Raw genomic sequence first — 24,178 nt, 5'->3', positions numbered from 1 at the left:
GTCAGGAGGAGTGGGCTTGAGTGCAGGTAGGGTCAGGAGGTGCTCATAGGTTTTCCATGAAATAGGAATTGACTCTAACATTCACTTAGCTGTTCATCCCGTGTTTACCCAGCCAGCCAGCCATTCAACCAGCCAATACTTATGAACAACTCCCTGCCTGAGCACTCTCTTGTTAGACATACTCAATAAATGCCCCCATGGCAATCAAACAGTATTACTCCAGTGGTGCGTACTCTCCTCCAGGCCCCACTGAGCCTGGGCCCCTTCCTTACTGATCTCATCTTCTCAGTTTCTGTCTGCTCCAAGTCCCTAGCCCATCTTCAAATGAAGATGGTCTGAACACTTTACTCCTAGCATGGGTCAAAATCACATGTAGAATCTTCAGTAAGCACCATTTTTTCTAACTTCTAACGAGCCAACAGTTAAAACAATTTGATTTCTAAGTATCTCTAACACACACACACACACACACACACACACACACACACACACACACACGTGCAGAAAATCCTTTGTTATGGATTAATTTATATGCAATTAAATTTACCCACATTCACTCCCATATCATGTGTTAAAATGTTTCTTTCATGCAAATGAATTCTTTCCTACTCTTTACAATTAACTACTTCTTCCTTAGCATTTTGCAAACACCTGATTGTGTTTGCTTGTTTTCTATTCCAGTACTGGGACTTGAACTCAGGACTTTGCCAGCTCACTTGGCTTTTTCTACTCAATGCTGGTTTGCTAAAACTTGCACTAACCTCTACTTCCGGGTTTCTGCTGGTGAATTGAACATAAGAGTCTCAGCAATGGATGACAATGTTATAAGACACTTTGTGTTCATATGCCAATTGTAGAATGGGAACTTCTTTGTACAACTACTTAAAGATAATAATTTTTTTAAATGAGTCTCAGGAACCTTTCTACCCTAGCTGGCTTTGAACCTTGATCTTCAAGTCTCAGCACCCTGTATTGCTCGGATTAGAAGTAAGAGACACCACTGCTTGGCCCCATAGTTTTTACTTGCTATTGAGATTATATATAATTTAGGGCAAAATAACAGTGCAGTGTAGCATACAATACAAACTGACTTATTTCTGACTTGTGTCTCTCATACTTTCTCTCTGTCTCTCTTTGGTGTCTCTCTGGGCCTATGTCTATGTCTGTTTGCCTCTCTGTATCTATCTCTCTTTTTTCCTCTCTTTCATTCTCTCTGTGACTCATTCTTGCTCCACCTTTGTCCAGATCGCTAGGGATATGTAAGATTTCATCAATCGCTCAAAGATACAGAAATGCTACTAAAACCCTTTCATTCCATGTTTTTGTTATTAACAAGGTTATTGTGGATACCAGACTCTCTGAATGATGGTGCAGGAAGTGGCAGGGCACCCAGGATCTTCAGCCTTTCAGTGGGCACCACAGCCATGGTATTAAGAAGAAGACGTGATTTCCAGTGAAATTCACAGAACTTATTCCTGGACCCTGAACATCAAGGACCTATATACACTCTTAGCTCCCCACCCAGGGGTTGATTAGTTTAGGAGAATGAAGGTCAGAGAGAGCTGTTGAATCTGTGCAGCCAAATGCCCTTTTCCTGGGATTCTAGACCACTGCTTGGGTTTACATAAACTCCAGCCTCAATTTCTCCCCTTGTCTATGAGCAATGTTTATTCTTTACTGTATCAAGTATGAAGCATGAGTGGTTGGTGGTCACAGTGAGGTTCAGGGCCAGAGTTCCGATGTTGCCAAAATCTCTCACACAGACAACATGGAGGTCAGTGGTATGTCTTTAGACTTGGAAAGATATTGAGAAATTGATGTCAATGGTGTCTACTTGGGGTTGCTATCTTGGCTTCAGCCATACCAGGTGATATGAAACTTTGTGATCCACAAATAGCTTCTGGAGAGTGCTTAGGGGCAGGAGAGTTACTTTTCTTGTGGAACAGGTCAGATTTGTGAATTTCTGATCAACCTCGACCAGAATGCATGGGTTGAGCCATACACTGGTAGCCTGTACCGAACTCTGAAGAGACTGAGAATTGAGGATTGCAGTTTGAAGCCAGCCTCTACAGGAAAGTCCATAAGATTTTTCCCTCCTGTTAAGCAGGAAAAAGCTGGCAATAGAACTTCAGCTCCAGTAGAGTGCAGCACTAGCCTTGAGTGAACAAGCTAAGGGACAGCTCTCAGGTCCTGAATTCACACTCTAGTACCAACACACACACACACACACACACACACACACACACACACACACACACACACACACACACACACACCAAAAACAGGGGCAGAAGTACCACATCAGTTACTCTTGTCTGCCTTTACTGCATTAGTCTAGCACTCCCATGAACCCACTACAAAACCATAGCCTATAAGCAGGAGTGAAACATTAAGCTCTGGCTACTGGCTCTGCAATAGACCCATGCTGTTAATGATCCATTTCTTTGTCTATTATCCAAACTGTGAGTCTGAGAGTCTACAAAGAGCATCTGCCCAGGTCTGGGTAGAAGGCTCTGGGACAATGTTCTGGGGCTCAGTTCCTGAGACTGAAGATCTTGAGTGTGCAGCAGACCTTGTGGCTGGAATGGAGGTCAGAGGATCTTTAGCAAGTCATGCCAAGGGAAATGAGCCCACCAGGAAAGGTACCAAGAAGGAAAGCCAGTGGTGCCAGACTGTAGGTTCCCAAGAGAAATGTGCACCAGATTGAAGAGTCAAAGCTCTTTTTCACTATGCCACGTCCTCTGGGAAGTCAGGCTGGGCTGCAGCTCCTGGCCCCTGCTGTCTCAATGAATCCTAGCAGGATCTATGTGTTTCACAAACTCCCGATTACAGATCCAGCTCTAAGACCACCAGAGGCCCAGAGAGCCTGTTCTCCTCACAGTGCTGCAACCAGCAAGTTCTCTTTAAATGGTTTTCAAGTAGATAAATGACTTCCCTTGATCTCAGCCACCAGGGTAGCCCCAGATTGGAGATGTGTGAATAGGGGAATGGGTCTTTCAGAAATGCCACAGTGACAAGCATGTTCGAATGGTTAGTCATTTTTCAACAGGAACGGATCCATGAAAACACTCAGATCAAGACTCTGAGTGATGAGGAACCTTGAGGGAAAATTGGTAATCATTGAACAATGAGTTAAAGAGGAATTTCAAAGTGAACATAGTCATAGCTCCCTGTCTCTGCTCAAGTACTCACCTTTGCCCCATGTGAGGTGGGGACGTTGTCCATCTTCTGTGGGATCCTGAGCAAGCTTCTCTGCAGACCAACCCTGAATTTCTCCATTACAACCTTCACCACACTGACAGTTCCCAATATCTCAGGAGCTGCTGAAGTTACACCGCACATCTGGAGGATGACAAAGGGAATATTGGAGAAGAGAAAGACTCACAACCAGTGGACTAACCACTGACTTCTGGCGACCATGCCCATCAGTGCCCAGCTCTTGCAGGAACAACCTTGCCCAGCCTCTCCTATGTCCCCGCCTACTCGCTGTCAGGTCCAAACTCCTGGCTGGGTAAGGTCTAGGTGAATTGTGCCTGTTGTTGAGGTGCAGTGTGCTGCATAGAGGTACAGAAACAGTCCTGTGAGTCAGCCATGCTGCTGGACCAACTTCCTGTTGGGATGATTGCAGTGGTCTATGGATTCCTGCTTCTTCCACTCTTGATCCAGGGTGAGACTCCTGCCATGGGGAGGGAGAAAGGCACCAGGGTGAGATCTGTCACATTGTGTAGAGCAGAGTTTGAGCTTGGGAAAGAAAAGGAAAAGGGGCAGGTGGAGATGACAGATGATACTGTTGGATAATTGTACTATTTAAGCATTCAAAATGCTCACGGTGGTGATCAGATAGCTCAGAAAGGCTCATAGATGCTTGAGGTTACAGAAGAGTGAGCCCCAAATGGAAGAGTCTGAGGTGCACTGACATGTGCCAGGCAGAGTCAGGGATTCTGGCCATTTCCCTCCTCTGTGTGTAGGTGCAGTTACAGCTGTAACTGCTACTGACTCTGCTGATGTACTTGTCACTCACATAGTGTGAGTGACAAGTTTCATCCCCAGAAAAGCTTCCTGGCATAGTCCAAGAGGCCCCCAGCAAAAGTTCTGGTTCTGGTAGAGCTATACCTCCCCAGAAACACAACATGAAGTTGAGCTAAGATGCCACTGGGTTTCTTTCACCTAGGTATCATTTCTGGGCAAAGGCTTGGCTTGCCTTCTATGACAAAGGGTATGTGCCAAATGCTTACCATAGAGTGGCCCTTCTCAGGAGCTTCTGCCACCAGACAACTATATCTAGAAATGTATGTTCCACCTCTGATTCCCCTCACCACAGAACATGCTAGGATAGGCCCTGATGAGCTCTCCTACCCTCTCCTATCTATTCTTCCCTAAGAAGTTCCCCTCACCCTCATCCATGGCCCACTACTACCAAATTCTCTCCCTTATGTGCTCTTCTTCAGGCTCTGGCTAGTGAATCTGAATTAGTAATTCTATGACAACAATTGTTTCTAACAGGAGGAGCTGGTTGTGCAAATGGTGCCATCCAGAAGACTCGGGGTTTTAAATCTCCTAATTCAAGGGTCCCTTTTTGCCTCTACATGGCTCAGGTTCCTCATTCCATTTCATGAGGAGCTTGAAGCAACATGCAGGTAGCTGGCTCTAACAGGAACCTATGAGCAATGTTTATTCTGTACTGTATCAAGTATGCAGCATGAGTGGTTGGTGGCCACAGTGAGGTCCAGGGCCAGAGTTCCCATGTTGCCAAAATCTCTCACACAGACAACATGGAGGTCAGTAGTATGTCTTTAGACTTGGAAAGATATTGAGAAATTGATGTCAGTGTTGTCTATTTGTGGTTGCTAACTTGGCTTCAGCCATACCAGGTGATATGAAAGTTTGTGATTCACAAATAGCTCCTGGAGAGTGCTTAGGGGCAAAAGAGTTACTTTTCTTATAGAACAGGTCGGATATGTGAATTTCTGCAACCTGAAGGTGATACTGAGAGACAGTGGTTTCCAATAGACCTATTATTAGAAGCAATGTCAAAATTGCCAGAGACTGTGGTCCTACCTATGTCTCAAAACACCGAAGGAACAGGAGTTTGAAGCCTACTAAATATGAGCACACATGAAAGGGTCTTCTGTCTTAAGTTAGGGGAAATAAACTAGCATCCGCCTAAACAATTATGATTGTACAAGCCAAGTTGAGGTGGACCATGCGGTGATTTCCAGTGACCTCCTTCTTCTTTGCTCCCCAACATAAGGAGACCAGGGATTTGGTGATGTAATCACAGCTGTGTGGCTCTGTCTTGTGCCCCCCCCCCATTTCCTCTTGGCATTTTAGACACTTCCAATGTGAGGTCCTTGAGGATTGGAAATTTCCAGTCCAATATCTCAAGTCCTGCTAGTGCCTTGTCATACTTGTTAGCTTGTTGGAAATGATGCTTATTCTCCTAATACGTAAGACACAAGCCAAAAGTTACTAGGCCTAAATGATGGTATCAAGTCCAAAGAACCTCAGAGAGCCTACTAGGTAAAAAGGGCAAGTTAATATCCAGTGAAAACAGTGGTATTGTGGCTCAGTCATGCAGGCAGCAAGTACATGAAACCACTTGACCTACAAACTTTGCCAGGCTGAGCTGTGAGTGGCATAGAGCCAACAGGAGCCACAATGTGAGTGGCAGCTGATGGGGCACACCCAACTCTCATGTGCATCTCTCCACTCATAGGCCAGGCCCCAGCCAGCCCCATCAGGACCACACACACCGGGCAGGTTCGGGGCAGCCTTGTCCATGTGAAGGAGAGCAATGTGGAAGTGCACATCTTCCTGGGCATTCCCTTTGCCAAGCTACCTGTAGGACCACTGCGGTTTGCCCCTCCAGAGCCCCCTGAACCTTGGAGTGGTGTGAGGGATGCCACCTCCTACCCAGCCATGTAAGTTCCTGTGTGGTAAGAATCTCTATAGTGGGATGGGCACCCGGCCAGTGCTGTGTTTCTCCCATGTAAGCCCCACAGTCCATTTCCTTCTGCATTGGGGAATTACCATGCCAAATTTTCCAATGAATTTTCTGAAATTTGTTCTGTGGAGCAACTTTCTAGGCTCATTTTTCTGGCTTTGCATATGAACAGTACTACCAACAGGTGCTATAGCACAATGCTATACTTGTGGCATGACTTGGATCATGCCAATTGTTCTCTGACATCTAGGAAGGCATTTCTGGGACAGGTTCACCTGGGTTGTGTGGATAGGACACACCTCCTGGTTCAGCACAGATGCTACAGCTCCCTGAGGAGGGCAGCAGTGGGGGTTCCTTGGAGAAGCCAAGCTCCACAGTCACTGTGCCAACCCAAAGAGCCAGGTGCCACTGGCTGAGGAAAAGCCCATGTGCTTCCAACTGGAGATGTGGTAGAAGGAATGTGGCTCCTTTGGGGTCTGGATTTGGATTTCAGCAAAGTCCCTCTACCCTGTGTAACTCAGCTTCATTCACTCATAGTACAATGGTGTGGTGGCAGCAACCCGGCCAGGCTTTAATTGGCACAGAGAGAAAGTGTAAATATCAATCTTTGCAGCCGATGCTGCTAGGAGAATCTATGAGTCATATTTCCAAGGTCTAGAGGGACAGAAATCTAATGTTCACAAGAACATGAAGGCTTCAGGGAAGTTAGAGCTCCATGCTGGGATGTCCAGCTCTCCAGCTGAAAATTGGTTGGCAGAGACATGAGAGAAGATTCTGTATAAACAGGGCACCAGTTCAGCAGGGGTTCACAGTGGCTGGGTACAAATCTACCTTCAAGGTCAGATTTTTGACCAGGAGACAAATGATGGAATAATTGTCTACTATTTTAACCAGGTGTTTGCAGAATTCTGATCCTATGGTCAATGTCACAATACCACCAATCTCCATGTCTGAAGATTGCCTTTATCTCAACATCTATTCACCTGCCAGTGCCCTGGAGGGTTCTAACCTGCCTGTGAGTATCAGGACTTGGCTGGTGCTGCAAGATTCTTAGTAGTGACAAAGACAGCCTGGGATCTCAGGTAGTATGGAATCTCATGAGATCACGTTCCAAACACCATTTAGCAGGAAGGGTGATTCACCAAGGTAGGGGATACAGAGTCTTAACTGCTCCCAGATGTTAGAGGCCCTTGTTCTTTAGTCAAACAAGAACTCACTTTACAACTTGTGCCCAGAAGACTCAGAAAAGAGCCCAAGTGCCAAACTTTGAGATCACCCAACTTGAGGGGTATCTATTGTGCCAATGCTAGGATGTGATCCTTTGGACTCATACTAAATTAAGACAATCAGGGAAATGCCCCTTTTCTTTCCACGTCAGGTGGACAAAAGAGTTCGGAAAAAATACTCCAGGCTTCTGGCCATTTATTCAGATTGGATGCCTGGAGCAGAACACAACCATAGTGTTTGAACTTGTGGCCTCACCCAAAGACAAGGTCAGGAGGTCCTGAGGGAGTTCTTTCTATGTTGGCAATTGCCTTCAGCCAAAGCCATGGACAGGGTAATGGACACCAGAGGTAGGTCGGGATGGATGGAGCTGTATTGACTTTCCCAGGTGATGGTGTGAATCCATGGTGGTGGACTGGTTACAGGTTTGGCTTCTATCAAAGATGGATCCAGACTGGCAGCCACTGAGGATGTGGTGGTGGTTATTATCCAATACCGCCTGGGAGTCCTGGGCTTCTTCAGGTGAGTGTGGGATAGAGTTGGGTAATGAATGCTAAGCAGAGCCAGGACAGCCCTGTGACCCTTGTCTCTGCCACTTTGCAGCACTGGAGACCAGCATGCCACTGGCAACTGGGGCTACCTGGACCAGGTGGCCGCCCTACACTGGGTCCAACAGAATATCGCCCACTTTGGAGGCAACCCTGGCTGTGTCAGCATTTTTGGCCAGTCTGCAGGTGGCATGAGTGTGTCCTCACATGTCCTGTCCCCCATGTCCCAAGGACTCTTCCATGGTGCCATCATGGAGAGTGGGGTGGCCCTGCTGCCATTGCTCATCTCCAGCTCCTCTAAAGCAGTCGGCTCAGTGAGTGTCCTCAGCTGCCCTGGTCTAGACTCGCTGCATTTCTGCTCACCCTCTGAGCTTCGGGTTCACTGTGCTTCTGGGACAAAAAGGACCATGGAGCTAACATAGAAACTTCTTGGGAATTGCTGAGGGCTCAGGGGTAGACTCCACAGAGGCTGAGGGTTATCGGTAACAAGCAAGTCTACTAATGTCCCATTTGGGCATAACCATGCATTCAGAGCAGATGAACACTCCGGGCAAAGTCTCTGAGCCTTACAAAAGTGGGAACAATTTCACATCTACAGCAATCCACACACTATACCCTAAGAGATCTGGAGGGACTTACATCAATCTGGGTCTGGGAAAATCTCTCTTGCTACTATGATGAATAAGGCAGCCCCTGACTGTTTTCTTCCAGATGGTGGACAACCTGTCTGCTTGTGAGCACGTGGACTCAGAGGCCCTGGTGCACTGCTTGCGGGCCAAGAGTGAAGAGGAAATGCTGGCTATTACCAAGGTCAGGCTGAATGGTGTGGTGAGGGTCTGACAGGGCAACCAGCCCACGCCTCCCTGAGGGAGAAAGGGAGATACAGTGTGAATCACCTAGTCCTAACATTCTGAACGAGTGACTCTAGTTTGTAACCCTGGATATAAAATGAAAACTCTCAGAGGGTAACTCAAGTGTTTGCTGTCTTGGGATGTGTACGGGAGAGAATACTGGGAAGAACTGCGATAGGGTGGAAATAAAAAATGTAGTATTAGAAAATATGTAGTATGTGATCTCAAAATGTGATCATTGATGCCTTCTTAGACCTTCAGGTTCATCCCTGGAGTGGTGGATGGCATCTTCCTACCCAGGCATCCAAAGGAGATGCTGATCTCTGCTGACTTCCACCCTATCCTTAGTATCATTGGTGTCAACACTGATGAGTATTCCTGGGTCATCCCCAGGGTAAGGCTTTGTTCTAACTCTCATTAGTACTCTAGGGAGCTCTTCTGTTATGTGTGTGAGTAGCAAGAGGTACAGGGTGGGACAGGGTATGATACCACACAATTCCACTCTTAAACTCTCTGCCGACCTCTCAGGTCCTGGGACATCTTGACACCATAAAGGGAATAAATAAAAGCACGTTGCCAGCTATTATGCAGAACATGGTAGGACACATGGTAAGGATCTGGATACCTGCACCAATGGATGGGAAACAAAAAGGTATTGTTCACACAGTAACCTTCAGGATTACAGGATGGTATATGAATGTGTTTGTGGCAGGGTTACACCAGAGCTTGGCTTTATCCACAGTAAGGTCCAACTCCTATCTCCCTTCCCAGAGGCGGTCTCCTCTCTGCCACTGCACTCCTGCCTAGCCTGACTCTCTCTGATTTTCTTGGCACAGAACTTGCCTGCTGAGTGTGCTCACCTGCTGATGGAAGAGTACATGGGGGACACCGAGGACCCCCAGGCCCTCCAAATCCATTTCCAAGACATGATGGGAGACTTTATGATTGTGATGCCTGCACTGCAAGTAGCACGTTTTCAGCGTGAGTACATCTGTAGCTGAGCCTGACTGTGCAGTGGGCAACTCAGGGCTGTGCATCCCAGCGCAGCTCTGTGATGTCCAAGTCCCCATCCTTGTGTCTCTTAAGGACCAAGAGCGAAGTACTTGATGTTCCACATGTCAGTAAACTCTCATGGCCACAGTACGGCACAGGCATCACAGGCACGTTACAGAACAGGAAACTTAGATCTTCAGTTACTAGTCCAGGACCACACAGATAGGAAACTCAAGCCATGACTTAATCAAAACTTTTTCCATTGGGGTCACCAGGAAGATGGCAGGAATATACAATTCTTGACATCAAAGCCCATCCTAGAAATCAGAGAATGTATCACTGACTGTGATGAGCACCTTTGGTCTTTGCAAGGCCGCCTCCTGTCTGAGGTTTCTCACTTCACACTCCAGATTCCAGCCAGCTTCAGCCTAGCTATCTTATCACCAAAGGTGAGAAAGGACAACTCCAGTTGAGGGGTCACCATGTCCTAATTTGTCTACACTTGCAGGTTCCCATACCCCTGTCTACTTCTATGAGTTCCAGCATCGTAAGAACTTGACCTCAAAACCCAGGGCCCCACATGTGAGGGCCGATCATGGGGATGAGGTTGTCTTTGACTTCGGATCTTCCTTGTATGGCAGCAACCGTGAGTGCTCTTCATTTCCATAAGCTAGAATGGGACACACTATGATACCTGTAGGGTGATTCCTCATGGTCTATGTATGGAGCTGAAGCTCAGAGACAAGCCAAGATCAAGTGTACAAAATCTTACCATTCAAAAAGCTTCAAGTGTTTAGAATTCAAGCCTTTTCCCAAACAACCTTTGCTCCCAACACCTGTCCCCACCTGCAATAAGATGTCAGACATAAGTACAGAATGCATACTTAGAAGTTATAATTGTCCCTAAATGACTGCCAGGGACTGGCAAGGAAGTCCAAGTGCTCTCCAGTCCAGGAATACACACAAGTGTATTCAGCTAGAGACAGGATGAAGAATGGAAGATTGTGCAATGGGAGTGCCTGATCCTGGGTCGGGCAGAGGGAAAGGAGCAGGCCAGGTATGGGGAATCAGACCAGAGTTGCAGGAAGGGTGTAGAATAGAAGTAGGCACCTTTCAATGGCCAAGTCGTGGACCCTTATTCTCTGTGCAGCTGACTTTTCTGAGGAGGAGGAGCTACTGAACAGGAGGATGATGAAGTACTGGGCCAACTTTGCCCGCAATGGGTAAGATAATTCACCTAACCCTGCCTCCCCAGAATGGGGTCCACCTAGTGGATGCCCTTGTGGCATCCTCATGAGCACTCATGAGCCTTAATTACATGACATCTCTCTCTCTATCTCAAACTCCAGGACTCACTCACATACAGACTGCTTTATAAGGTCAAGTCGATCTCTTCTGCCCCTGAGACCTGAAAGGATGACCACAGTTTTGTGGAAACATCACCACTCACCTCTATGAGGTGGCTCTGATCCATAAGGAACAGACACTAGGGGGAGGGCCTTGTTTTCCCTCATTCCCCCCACTCCTGATTTTTGGGCTGCCTGTCATGACTCTAATGAGGTGATTGGGTCCAGGCTCACAAGGACTCAGAATGACCCTCACCCCTCCTCCTGGGATGGTGTGTCCACAGGAACCCCAACAGCAAGGACCTGCTCCATTGGCCCATGTTTGACCAGAAGGAGCAGTACCTACAACTGGGTATCCATCCTGCTGTGGGCCAGGCCCTGAAGGCCTCCAGGCTGAAGTTCTGGACCAAGACCCTGCCGCAGAAGATCCAGGAGCTCAAAGCGGCTGAGGAGAAGCATGTAGAGCTGTAGTGGTCTATGTTGGAAGGACTGGGCTTGAGTGCAGGTAGGGTCAGCAGGAGGTGCTCAAGTGTTCATCCTCTGTTTATCCAGCCTGCCAGCCACCCAACCAGATGATACTTATGAACAACTGCCTTCATGATGTGCATAACCAACTTGCTTGAGTACTGTCTTGTTAGACACACTCAATAAATTCCCTCTTGTCAATGAAACTGTATTATTCCAGTGGTGTGTACTGTCCTCCATGCCCCTCTTCTTTATTCATCTCATCTTTTCAACTTCTGTCTGCTCCAATTCCATAGCCCCTCTTCAAATGAAGATGGTCTGAACACTTTACAGGTGAAAATTACATGTATAACCTTCAGCAATGTCCCCCCTTTTTTTACTTCTAAGTAGCCAACAATTAAACCCATTTGATTTATAAGTTTCTCTAACACACACACACACACACACACACACACACACACACACACACGTGCAGAAAATTTTTTGTTATGGATTTATTTCTATGCAATTAAATTTAACCCCATTCACTCCCATATTGTTTGTTAAAATGTTTCTTTCATCCAAATAAATTCCTTCACGCTCTTTACAGTTAATTACTTCCTCTTCCTCAGCATTTTGCAAACACCTGATTGTGTATGCTTGTTTTCTATTCCAGTTCTGGGACTTGAACTCAGGGCTTTGCCAGCTCACTTGGCTTTTTCTACTCAATGCTGGATCACTACAACTTGCACCAACCTCTACTTCTGGCTTTCTGCTGGTAAATTGAATTTAAGAGTCTCACAAACTTTTCTACCTGGGCTGGCTTTGAACCTTGATCTTCAGATCTCAGCTTCTTGAATTGGTATGTTAGAGGCAAAAGCCACTACTACCTGGCCCAATTGGTTTTAGTTAGTATTGAGATTAGGTATAATTTGGGAAAAAAAATAGTGCAATGTAATATAACATACCAACTGAATTATTTCTGGCTTATAGTCACTATAATTAATGCTTTCAGGATCAAGTTTACATCTTTTCTTTTATTGAAGAGTGGTTTTTATGAATGCACACACCATTTTCCTAACCACAACAACTGGGTGCACATCTGAGTGTGAGACATTCTTTGCTCTGTGTGTGTGTGTGTGTGTGTGTGTGTGCATGCGTGCGTGTGTGCTTGTATGTGTGTGTGTGTGTGTGTGTGTGTGTGTGTTTTCTCTTTTCTTGGTACTGGGGATTGAATCCAGAATACTGTACTTGCTCGTGAAGTGTTTGGCCATTGAGCTTCATCCCAGCTTTCTTTGTTATTTGTAATCTAGTTGTTTAGGACACTTTCAAACCTAAATTTTTGAAGACACATACTTTCATTCCCATTGGATTTTAATCTGGGATTTTGATTGTCTAATTGGAGATAAAAAGTATTACCTGGGCTGGATTTTAACCAAGATCCTCAATTCTATGCTTCCTGAGATGCTAGGATTACAGGTATAAGCCACTGGCACCAGGCTTCTGTCTTTCCTGCTTGCTTTCTCTGTTCCTCTTTTGGTTGTCTCTCTGTGTCTATATGTCTATGTCTGTATTTGCCTCTCTCTGTGTGTCCGCTTATCACTCTTTTTCCCTCTCTCTCCTTCTCTCTTTTTACTTTGTCTTTCTATTCTGTCTCTGTCACCCTGTCTTTGTCCAGATCACTAGGGATATGTAAGTTTTCATCAACCTCTCAAACATATAGACATGCTTCAAAAATCCTTTCATTCCATGTTTTTACTATTAACACGGTTATTGTGGATGCCAGGGTCTCTGAATGATGATGCAGGAAGTGGCAGGGCACCTGGGAAACTTCAACCTTGCAGTGGGCACCACAGCCATGATATTAACAGGAAGCCTTGTGATTTTCAGTAAAATTCATAGAACTTGTTACTGGATCCTGAACATCAAGGACCTAGACTCTCAGCTTCCCAGCCCAGATGCTGATTAGGTTAGGAGAATAAAGGTCAGAAAGAACTGTTAAATCTGAGCAGCCAAATGTCCTTATCCTTAGGTTCTAGAACAGTGATTGGATTTTCACACACTCCAGCCTCAATTGCTCCCCTTGTCTGCTATTTCCCATTTGGCTGACAATAGACCAGGACATTGAGCTATCACCCTCTGCTCCATTCCCTTCCTTACTTCCTGATTAACCTCCACAGAATGCATGAGGTACAGGCTGGTGGCCTATATTTAACTCTCAAGAGACTGAGATCTGAGGCCTCAGTTTGAAGCCAGCCTGTGTAGGAAAGTCCATGAGATTCTTCTCTCCTGTTAAGCAGCAAAAAGCTGGTGTTGGTAAGGTGGCTCAGTGGTAGAGTGCTTGCCTTGCATGTATGAGGCCCTGGGTTCGATTCCTCAGCACCACATAAGTAAAAAGAAAAAAGCTGGAAGTGGCACTGTGGCTCAAGTGGAAGAGCGCTAGCCTTGAACGGAAGAACTGAGGGACAGCGCCCAGGCCCAGAGTTCAGGCCCCATGACTGGACCCAAAAAAATAAAAAATAAATAAATAAAAAACTAAAAAAAAAAAAGCTGGGAATAGAGCTTTAAAACCAGTCGAGGCCAGCACTAGACTTGAGTGAACAAGCTAAGGGATAGCTCTCAGGCTTTCAGTTCAAGCCCCAGTACCAGCACACACACACACACACACACACACACACACACACACACACACACACACACACACACAATGAATCCAGGGCCAGAAGTACCACATTAGTTACTTTTTCTTTTTGTCATCACCTACCAGATTATACTAACATTCCCATGAATCCACTAAAAAAACAAAAAAACAAAAAAAAAAAACCCTAGCCTATAAGCAGGAGTGAATCATTAAGCTGTGGCTAGAGGCTCTGCAGTAAATGTGTGCTGATGGTGATCCAGCTCTTTGTTTCATCTCCAAGCTGTGTGTAAGTCTACCAAGAGCATCTGCCCAGATCTGGGTAGAAGGGTCTCCTCTCTGACCTGGGACAGTTAATCACATTGAAGACCATGAGTGCACATCAGATTGTGTGGCTGGAATGGAGGTCAGAGAATCTTTAGCCAAGTCCTGCCAAGGGAGTAGGAAGGGTATCAAGAAGGAAAGCTTGTGGTGCCTGGCTGTAGACTGTTGGTGCACCAGATTGAACATTCAAAGCTGGTTCTCGCAGGCAGTAAAGATAGTGTGAGGTTGAACCTGGCACACTTCCTACGGAAAGTCAGGCTTTGCTGAAGGGATTGGCTCCTGGTGTCTCACTGCCTCTTAGCAGGATCTATGTTGTACACACTCCCAATTATACAACTGGCTCCCAGATTACCACAGGCCCACAGAGCCCTGTCTCTTCACAGTGCTGCAAACAGCAAGTTCCTTTTAAAGGTTTATCAAGCATGTTTATCAGGTTTATAAAGCTTTATCAGGCCTGCCCTTGACCTCAGCCACCAGGGAAGCCACAGAATAGGATGATGGGTCCTTAAAAGTGCCACAGTGACAAGTATGTTTAAATGGAAAAGCAGTTCCTAATTGTGGAGGCGTCCATGTGAACCCTCATGACTCTGGGGGCTGAAGAAACTTGAAAGTGGACTTGGTAGTGTAAGAGCAATGAGTTCAAGGAGCAATGTCAAAATAAGACAGTCATAGCTCACTGTTTATGCTCCAAGTGCTCAGCTGTGCCCCATGGGAGGTGAGGGCATTGTGCATCTGTGGAGTCCTAAGCCTGCTTCTCTGCAGACTAGCCCTGAATTTCTCCAATACAATCTTCATCACAGTGATAGTTCCAAGAATCCCGAGGGCAGCAGAAGCCACACAGCACCTCTGGATGAGGGCAAAAGAAAGTAGGAGAAAGGAAGGCCTCACACCAAGAGTGCTGGCCACTAATTTCCTGTGACCTCTGCCCTGTCAGTGGCACTCTCTAGCAGCAACAGCCTTACCCAGCCTTTCCTATGTCCCCACCTACTCCCTGTCAGGTCCAAACTCCTGGCTGGGCAAGGTCTAGGTGAATTGTACCTATTGCTTGAGTTTCAGTGTGCTGCATAGAGACACAGAAATCACACTGGGAGACAGCCATGCTGCTGAACAGACTTCCTGCTTGGCTGACCACAGTGGTCTATGGGTTCCTGCTTCTCCCACAGATCCAAGGTGAGACTCCTACAGGGGGACCTGTCAGTGGGGAAGGCACCAGGGTGACACCTGCCACATTGGACAGAGCAGAGTTGGAGTTGGAGAAGGGAGAGGGGAAGGTAGAGATGACAATGATATTACGGAAAATTTGTGCTACAAAATGCCCATGGTGGTGATCATATAGCTCAGAGAGGGTCATAGGTGCCTGAGGACACAGAGGAGTGAGGCCCATATGAAAGTGTGCAAAGTGCACTGACATATTGCAGACAGTCAAGGATTTGGGACATTTCCTTCCTCCATTTGTTGTTGCAGCTCTAGTTGTAACTGCTACTCAACCTGCTAACATAATTGTCATTCAAACTGATTGCGTACCCTTCATTGCCAGAGCAACATCTTGGTATGGTCCAAGGTTTCTGGTTCTGGAAGAGCTATACCTCCCCCAGGAACACATCATGAAGTTGAACTGAGATGCCACTGTGTTTCTTTCACCTAAGTGTCAACTCTAGGCAAAGACTTGGCTTGGCTTCTAAGGTAATAGAGGATGTACCCTTTACCTGCTACACAGTCTTCAAGTCTTTATCAGGAGTTCATGCCACCAGAGAATTATATCCAGAATTATGTATGTGCAATGTTTGATCCCCTCACACCAGAGCAAGCTTGGATGGGCCCTGATGAACTCTCCTACCCGCTCCTACTTAATCTGCACTAAGGAGTTCCCCTTACCTTGCCCATGGCCCACTCCTACCAGATTCCCTCCCTTACCTGCTCTTGATCAGGATCTGGGTATTGATTATGAAACCGTGATTCCAAGGTAACAATTTTTGCAACAGGAAGAGCTGGTTGTGCAAACCTTGTTATTCAGAAGACCCAGGGTTTTAAATCTCCTATTTCAAGGGTCATGTTTTGCCACTGCATGGCTCAGCTTCCTCATAGTATTTCAGGAGGGGCTTGAAGCAACATGCAGGTAGCTAATTTCTAACAGGGACCTGAGCAAAGTTTGTCCTTTTACTGTAACAACTATGAAGCATGAGTGACTAGCAGCCACAGTGAGGACCAAGGTCAGAGTTCCCATCTAGATAAAACTCTTACGTAGACAACATGGAGGTCAGGGGTATGTCTTTGGACTTGGAAAGATATTGGGAAATTGATGTCTGTTTGTGGTTGCTATCTTGGCTTCAGCCATAGGAGGTGACAGGAAGCTTGCTGATTCACAACATGTGCTTAGGGCAGGAGAGTTACTTTTTTATACCAACATATCAGATTTGTGAATTTCTGCAGCCTGAAGGTAATAATGGGGGAGAGAAGGTTCCAGTGGAGGTGGAATTGGTACTGATAACAAAATAGCCACCGATTGTGGGCCTGACTGGATGTCTCAAAACACATGAAGGAGCACAAGCTTTGGGGCTACTATATATGAGCACACACAAAAGGATTCTCTGTATTAAAGGAGAGAAAAACCCATGAATGAAATATCCATTTAAAGAATTATCATGATTTTACAAACATGTTATTGTGGACCCTAAGTTGATTTCCAATGGCCTCTTCCCTCTTCAATCCCCAACATAAGCAGGCCAGCTTTTACAGGATCTGATCAAAGCTGTGTGACTCTTCCCTTGCAGCCCTATTACTTTTTGGCATTTGAGATACCTCCAGTGTGAGTTCCTTGAGAATTGGAAAAGTTCAGTCCAATCCCCAGAGTCCTGCTAGTCCCTGTTAGGTTCCTGGAAATGATGGTTATTCTCCAATCACCCAACATTGAAGTTCCTAGGGCTTAATGATGATATCAAGTCCCAAAGAACATCAGGGAACCTGCCTGGTAGGAAGGTCTGGGTCAGGTCAGTGAAAAAAGTGGTGTTGGAGCACAGGCATGCAGACAGAATGTATGTGAAGCAATTGAACTTGCAGATCAGAGGACCTTGCCAGGCTGAGCTGTGGGTGGCATAGAGCCAACAGGAGCCACAATGTGAGTGTCTGCTGATGGGGCACACCCAACTCTCACGTGCATCTCTCTACCCACAGGCCAGGACTCAGCCAGCCCCATCAGAACCACACACACCGGGCAGGTGCGGGGCAGCCTCATCCATTTGAAGGAGAGCAATGTGGCAGTGCACACCTTCCTGGGCATTCCCTTTGCCAAGCCACCTGTAGGACCACTGCGGTTTGCCCCTCCTGAGCCCCCTGAACCTTGGAGTGGTGTGAGGGATGCCACCTCCTACCCAGCCATGTAAGCTCTTGTTGGGTGAGAATCTCTGTGATGGGACGGGCACTCTGGACCAGGGTCAATATTTCTCCCATGTAGACTCCACACTCCATTTTCTTCTGCTTTGCAGCATTTCCCATATAGTGGGTGGAGCAGCTTTGCCAGGCTCATTGCTCTGGCTTTGCATATGAACAGTGCTAACGCCAGGTGCTAAACACAGAGATATACTTGTGCCATGACTTGGATCATGCCAATTGTTTTCTGCCATCAAGAAATGAATTTCTGGGCAAGGTTTACTTGGATTGTCCATACAATCCACAGCTCTTGGACACAGCTCTTGGTCCAGCAGCAGATGCTACAGATCCCTGAGGAGGGCAACAGTAGGAGCTCTGTGAAGAAACAAAGCTCCGCAGTCACTGTGCCAACCAAAGGGCCAGGTGGCATTGGCTGAGGAATAGTCTGTGTGCTTCCAACTGGAGACATGGTAGAAGGAATGTGGTTCCCTCGGGGTCTGGATTTGGATTTCAACAATGTCCCACTACTTTATGTGTAACTGACTATCACTCATTCTTACCAGCAGCAACAATGGCCATGCTTTAACTTGCACTGAGAGGTCTGTTAGCCCTTGTAGCCAACACTTCTAGAAGATTTATGAGTCAATATTTCCAAGGCTTAGGGGGAGAGACATCCAACATATACAACAAGGTAAAGTCAGAGTTCCATCCTAGCTTGAGATGGAGAGCCTCACCCGATCCAGGCATATGTGGCCTGCACCTAGGTTGGAAGAAACATGAGAAAAGATTCTGTATAAACAGGGCACCAGTGCAGCACAGGTTCACAGTGGCTGGGAACAAGTCTAGCCTCAAAGTCAGATTTTTGACCCTGAGACAAATTCTGGAATAATTGTCTATGACTGTAATCAGGTGTCTGCAAAGTGCTGATATAATGAATATGCTGACTACAGTGAAGCTAATAATACCTCCCATCTCGATATCTGAAGACTGCCTTTATCTCAATATCTATTCTCCTGCCAGTGCCCAGGAGGGCTCTCACCTGCCTGTGAGTGTCAGAACTTTGTTTTTACTTTGTGGGAGAACATTTCTTCTGCATGACTCTTAGTAGTGGCAAGAACAGCCTGGGTTCTGAGGCAGTGTGGAACCTCATGACAACTTTCATTATCAGGTTCCAAATATCACTCACCCAGGGAGGGTCACTCACCACTGGTACAGGGGGATGCAGAGTCTAACTGTTCCCAGATGTTAGAGGCCTTGGTTCCTTCAAACAAGAACTCACTCTGCCAACATGAGCCCAGAAGACTTACTGAGGAACCCAAGAGCTGAAGTTTGAGAATGCACAAGTTGTGCGTTATTCATTGTGCCAATGCTAGTATGTGATTCATTTGACTCACATGAAAGTGAGATAATCAGGGAAATGTCCCTTTTCTTCCATTTTAGATAGGCAAGAAAGTAAGGACACCAATACTCCAGACTTGGATTCCTGGAGTAGACCTCAAGGATAATGATTTCACTTGTAACTCTCACCCAGGGACAAGTTCAGGAGGTCCTGAGGCACTTCCTTATATGATGGCAGCTGCACAAAGCCAAAGCCATGGATAGTGTAATGGAAACCAGAGGTAGGAAAAGGGCTGAATGAGAATCAGTGGCAGCTGTCTTGACTTTCCCAGGTGATGGTGTGGATCCATGGTGGTGCACTGGTTGTAGGTATGGCTTCAATGAATGATGGATCCAGGCTGGCAGCCACTGAGAATGTGGTGGTGGTCACTATCCAGTACCGTCTGGGAGTCCCAGGTTTCTTCAGGTGAGTGTGGGATTGAGTTGGGCAATGAGTGCCAAGCAGAGCCAGGACAGCCCTGTGACCCTTGTCTCTGTCACTTCTCAGCACTGGAGACCAGCATGCCACTGGAAACTGGGGCTTCCTGGACCAAGTGGCCGCCCTACACTGGGTCCAACAGAATATCGCCCACTTTGGAGGCAACCCCAAAAGTGTCACCATTTTTGGCGCGTCTGCAGGTGGCATGAGTGTGTCCTTACATGTCGTGTCCCCCATGTCCCAAGGACTCTTCCACGGTGCCATCATGCAGAGTGGGGTGGCCCTGCTGCCAGAACTCATCTCCAGCTCCTCTGAACCAGTCTCCTCAGTGAGTGCCCTCAGCTGCTCTGGTCCAAACCCCCTGTATTTCCCCTCACTTAAGAGCCCCTGGTTCACTCTGCTTGCTTGGGACAAAAAGGACCATGGAGGTAACTTGGAAACTTCTTGGGAATTGCTGAGTGTTCAGGGGTAGCCTACATACCTTTCAGCCTCACAGAGGTTGAGTGTGGTCTGTGATCATCAAGGCTACACCCAGATTCTTCCATGTGAACATAACCATGTAAGCAGGGGAGATGAACCCTCCAACCAAGGTCCCTGAGCATCATGAAAGTGGGAACAATTTCACACCTACAGCAATCCACACTGTAAATCCGAAGAGATTTGGAATAACTTGCATCATTCGGGGTTTGGGCAAACTTCTCTCGCTACTTCAGAGGGTGAGGCAGATGCTGCCTGGTTGCTTTCCAGATGGTGGCCAACCTGTCTGCCTGTGAGCAGCTTGACTCAGAGGCCCTAGTGAGCTGCCTGCGGGCCAAGAGTGAAGAGGAAATGCTGGCTATTACCAAGGTCAGGCTGAATGGTGGGGTGAGGGTCTGACAGGGCAACCAGCCCACAGCTCCCTTAGGGAAAAAGGGAGATAGGGTGTGAATCACCTAGTCCTAACATTCTGAACGAGTGACTCTAGTTTGTAACCCTGGATATAAAATGAAAACTGTCAGAGGCTAACTCAAGTGTTTGCTGTCTTGGGATGTGTGTGGGAGAGAATACTGGGAAGAACTGCGATAGGGTGGAAATGAAAAATATAGTATTAGAAAATAAGTAGTATGTGATCTCAAATTCTATCATTGGTGCCTTCTCAGACCTTCAGAATCACCCCTGGAGTGGTGGATGGCATCTTCCTACCCAGGAATCCAAAGGAGATGCTGATCTCTGCTGACTTCCACCCTGTCCTTAGTATCATTGGTGTCAACACTGATGAGTATTCCTGGGTAATCCCCAAGGTAAGGCTTTGTTCTAACTCATTAGTAGTCTAGGGAGCTCTTCTGTTATGTGTGTGAGTGGCAAGAGGTACAGGGTGGGACAGGGTATGATACTTTCTTGACCACACAATTCCACTCTTAAACTCTGCCCACCTCTCAGGTCATGGGACATCTTGACACCATAAAGGGAATAAATAAAAGCACGTTGCCAGCTATTATGCAGAACATGGTAGGATACATGGTAAGGATCTGGATACCTGCACCAATGGATGGGAAACCACAAGGTATTGTTCACACAGTAACCTTCAGGATTACAGGATGGTATATGAATGTGTTTGTGGCAGGGTTACACCAGAGATTGGCTTTATCCACAGTACTGTCCAAATCCTATCTCCCTTCCCAGAGGCGGTCTCCTCTCTGCCACTGCACTCCTGCCTACACTGATTCTCTCTGATTTTCTTGGCACAGAACTTGCCTGTTGAGTGTGCTCACCTGCTGATGGAAGAGTACATGGGGGACACCGAGGACCCCCAGGCCCTCCAAATCCAGTTCCAAGACATGATGGGAGACTTCATGATTGTGATGCCTGCACTGCAAGTAGCACATTTTCAGCGTGAGTACATCTGTAGCTGAGCCTGACTGTGCAGTGGGCAACTCAGGGCTGTGCATCCTGGGTGACCTCTGTGATGTCCAAGTCCCCATCCTTGTGTCTCTTAAGGACCAAGAGCGAAGTACTTGATGTTCCACATGTCAATAAACTCTCATGGCCACAGTACGGCACAGGCATCACAGGCACGTTACAGAACAGGAAACTTAGATCTTCAGTTACTAGTCCAGGACCACACAGATAGGAAACTCAAGGCATGATTTAATCATAGCTTTTCCCATTTGGGGTCACCAGGAAGATGGCAGGAATATACAATTCTTGACATCAAAGCCCATCCTAGAAATCAGAGAATGTATCACTGACTGTGATGAGCACCTTTGGTCTTTGCAAGGCCGCCTCCTGTCTGAGGTTTCTCACTTCACACTCCAGATTCCAGCCAGCTTCAGCCTAGCTATCTTATCACCAAAGGTGAGGAAGGACAACTCCAGTTGAGGGGTCACCATGTCCTAATTTGTCTACACTTGCAGGTTCCCATACCCCTGTCTACTTCTATGAGTTCCAACATCGTAAGAACTTGACCTCAAAACCCAGGGCCCCACATGTGAGGGCCGATCATGGGGATGAGGTTGTCTTTGTCTTCGGATCTTCCTTGTATGGCAGCAACCGTGAGTGCTCTTCATTTCCATAAGCTAGAATGGGACACACTATGATACCTGTAGGTTGATTCCTCATGGTCTATGTAAGGAAGCTCAAGCTCAGAGACAGGCCAAGATCAAGTGTACAAAATCTTACCATTCAAAAAGCTTCAAGTGTTTCGAATTCGAGCCTTTTCCCAAACAGCCTGTGCTCCCAACACCTGTCCCCACCTGCAATAAGATGTCAGACATAAGTACAGAATGCATACTTAGAAGTTATGATTGTCCTTAAATGACTGCCAGGGACTGGCAAGGAAGTCCAAGTGCTCTCCAGTCCAGGAATACACACAAGTGTATTCAGCTAGAGACAGGATGAAGAATGGAAGGTTGTGCAATGGGAGTGCCTGATCCTGGGTGGGGCAGAGGGAAAGGAGCAGGCCAGGTATAGAGAATCAGACCAGAGTTGCAGGAAGGGTGTAGAGTAGAAGTAGGCACCTTACACTGGTCAAGTCGTGGACCCTTATTCTCTGTGCAGCTGACTTTTCTGAGGAGGAGGAGCTACTGAACAGAAGGATGATGAAGTACTGGGCCAACTTTGCCCGCAATGGGTAAGATAATTAACCTAACCCTGCCTCCCCAGAATGGGGTCCACCTAGTGGATGCCACAAGGGCATGAGCCTCATGAGCACTCATGAGCCTTAATTACAAGACCTCTCTCTCTATCTCAAACTCCAAGACTCACTCGCATACAGAGTGCTTTATAAGGTCAAGTCGATCTCTTCTGCCCCTGAGACCTGAAAGGATGACCACAGTTTTGTGGAAACATCAGCACTCACCTCTATGAGGTGGCTCTGATCTCCATAAGGAACAGACACTAGGGTGAGGGCCTTGTTTTCCCTCATTCCCCCCACTCCTGATTTTTCATGCTGCCTGTCATGACTCTAATGAGGTGATTGGGTCCAGGCTCACAAGGACTCAGAATGTCCCTCACCCCTCCTCCTGGGAGGGTGTGTCCACAGGAACCCCAACAGCGAAGACCTGCTCCATTGGCCCATGTTTGACCAGATGGAGCAGTACCTACAACTGGGTATCCATCCTGCTGTGGGCCAGGCCCTGAAGGCCTCCAGGCTGAAGTTCTGGACCAAGACCCTGCCACAGAAGATCCAGGAGCTGAAAGCGGCTGAGGAGAAGCATGTAGAGCTGTAGTGGTCTATGTTGGAAGGACTGGGCTTGAGTGCAGGTAGGGTCAGCAGCTGGTACTCAATGTTCATCCTCTGTTTATCCAGCCTGCCAGCCACCCAACCAGATGATACTTATGAACAACTGACTGCATGATGTTCATGACCCACTTGCCTGAGCACACTCTTGTTAGACACACTCAATAAATTCCCCCTTGTCAATGAAACTGTATTCTTCTAGAAGTGCGTACTGTTCTCCAGGCCCCATTGAGTCTGGGTCCCTTCCTTACTCATATCATCTTCTCAACTTCTGTCTGCTCCACGTCCCTAGCCCTTCTTCAAATGAAGATGGTCTAAACACTTTACTCCTAGCACGAGTCAAAATTACATGTATAACCTTCAGCAATGCCCCCCACTTTTTTTTCTTATAAGTAGCCAACAATTAAACCCATTTGATTTCTAAGTTTCTCTAACACACACACACACACACACACGTGCAGAAAATTTTTTTATGGATTAATTTATATGCAATTAAATTTACCCACATCACTCCCATATCGTCTGTTAAAATGTTTCTTTCATCCAAATAAGCTCCTTCACGCTCTTTACAGTTAATTACTGCCTCTTACTCAGCATTTTGCAAACACCTGATTGTGTATGCTTGTTTTCTATTCCAGTTCTGGGACTTGAACTCAGGGCTTTGCCAGCTCACTTGACTTTTTCTACTCAATGCTGGATCACTACAACTTGCACCAACCTCTACTTCTGGCTTTCTGCTGGTAAATTGAATTTAAGAGTCTCACAAACTTTTCTACCTGGGCTGGCTTTGAACCTTGATCTTCAGATCTCAGCTTCTTGAATTGGTATGTTATAGGCTCAATTGGTTTTAGTTAGTATTGAGATTAGGTATAATTTGGGGAAAAAATAGTGCAATGTAATATAACATACTAACTGAATTATTTCTGGCTTATACTCACTATAATTAATGCTTTCAGGATCAAGTTT

The 24,178-nt window shown here is 46.6% G+C and overlaps 1 protein-coding gene and 1 pseudogene across 1 annotated transcript; both read left to right on the top strand.

Annotated features, from left to right (window-relative positions):
* Positions 1–197: 197 nt before the first annotated feature.
* LOC138815341 (cocaine esterase-like) lies at positions 198–11,538 on the top strand (annotated as a pseudogene).
* A 3,852-nt stretch (positions 11,539–15,390) lies between these two features.
* On the top strand, positions 15,391–23,499 carry LOC138815330 (pyrethroid hydrolase Ces2e-like). The gene is made up of 12 exons (XM_070004673.1): positions 15,391–15,482; positions 17,484–17,688; positions 18,588–18,723; positions 19,349–19,482; positions 19,564–19,822; positions 20,242–20,340; positions 20,634–20,774; positions 20,914–20,994; positions 21,222–21,366; positions 21,888–22,025; positions 22,531–22,603; positions 23,015–23,499. The coding sequence occupies exons 1-12, from the start codon at positions 15,410–15,412 to the stop codon at positions 23,199–23,201; spliced, it is 1,671 nt and encodes a 556-aa protein (XP_069860774.1). The 5' UTR covers positions 15,391–15,409; the 3' UTR covers positions 23,202–23,499.
* Positions 23,500–24,178: the final 679 nt, after the last annotated feature.

This window comes from Dipodomys merriami, unplaced genomic scaffold (genome assembly GCF_024711535.1).
Source record: "Dipodomys merriami isolate MVZ:Mamm:240054 unplaced genomic scaffold, mDipMer1.0.p SCAF_64, whole genome shotgun sequence".
NCBI lineage: Eukaryota > Metazoa > Chordata > Mammalia > Rodentia > Heteromyidae > Dipodomys > Dipodomys merriami.
The sequence above is the reverse complement of the archived record's forward strand: the minus strand, read 5'-3'. Positions and strand labels throughout refer to the sequence as shown.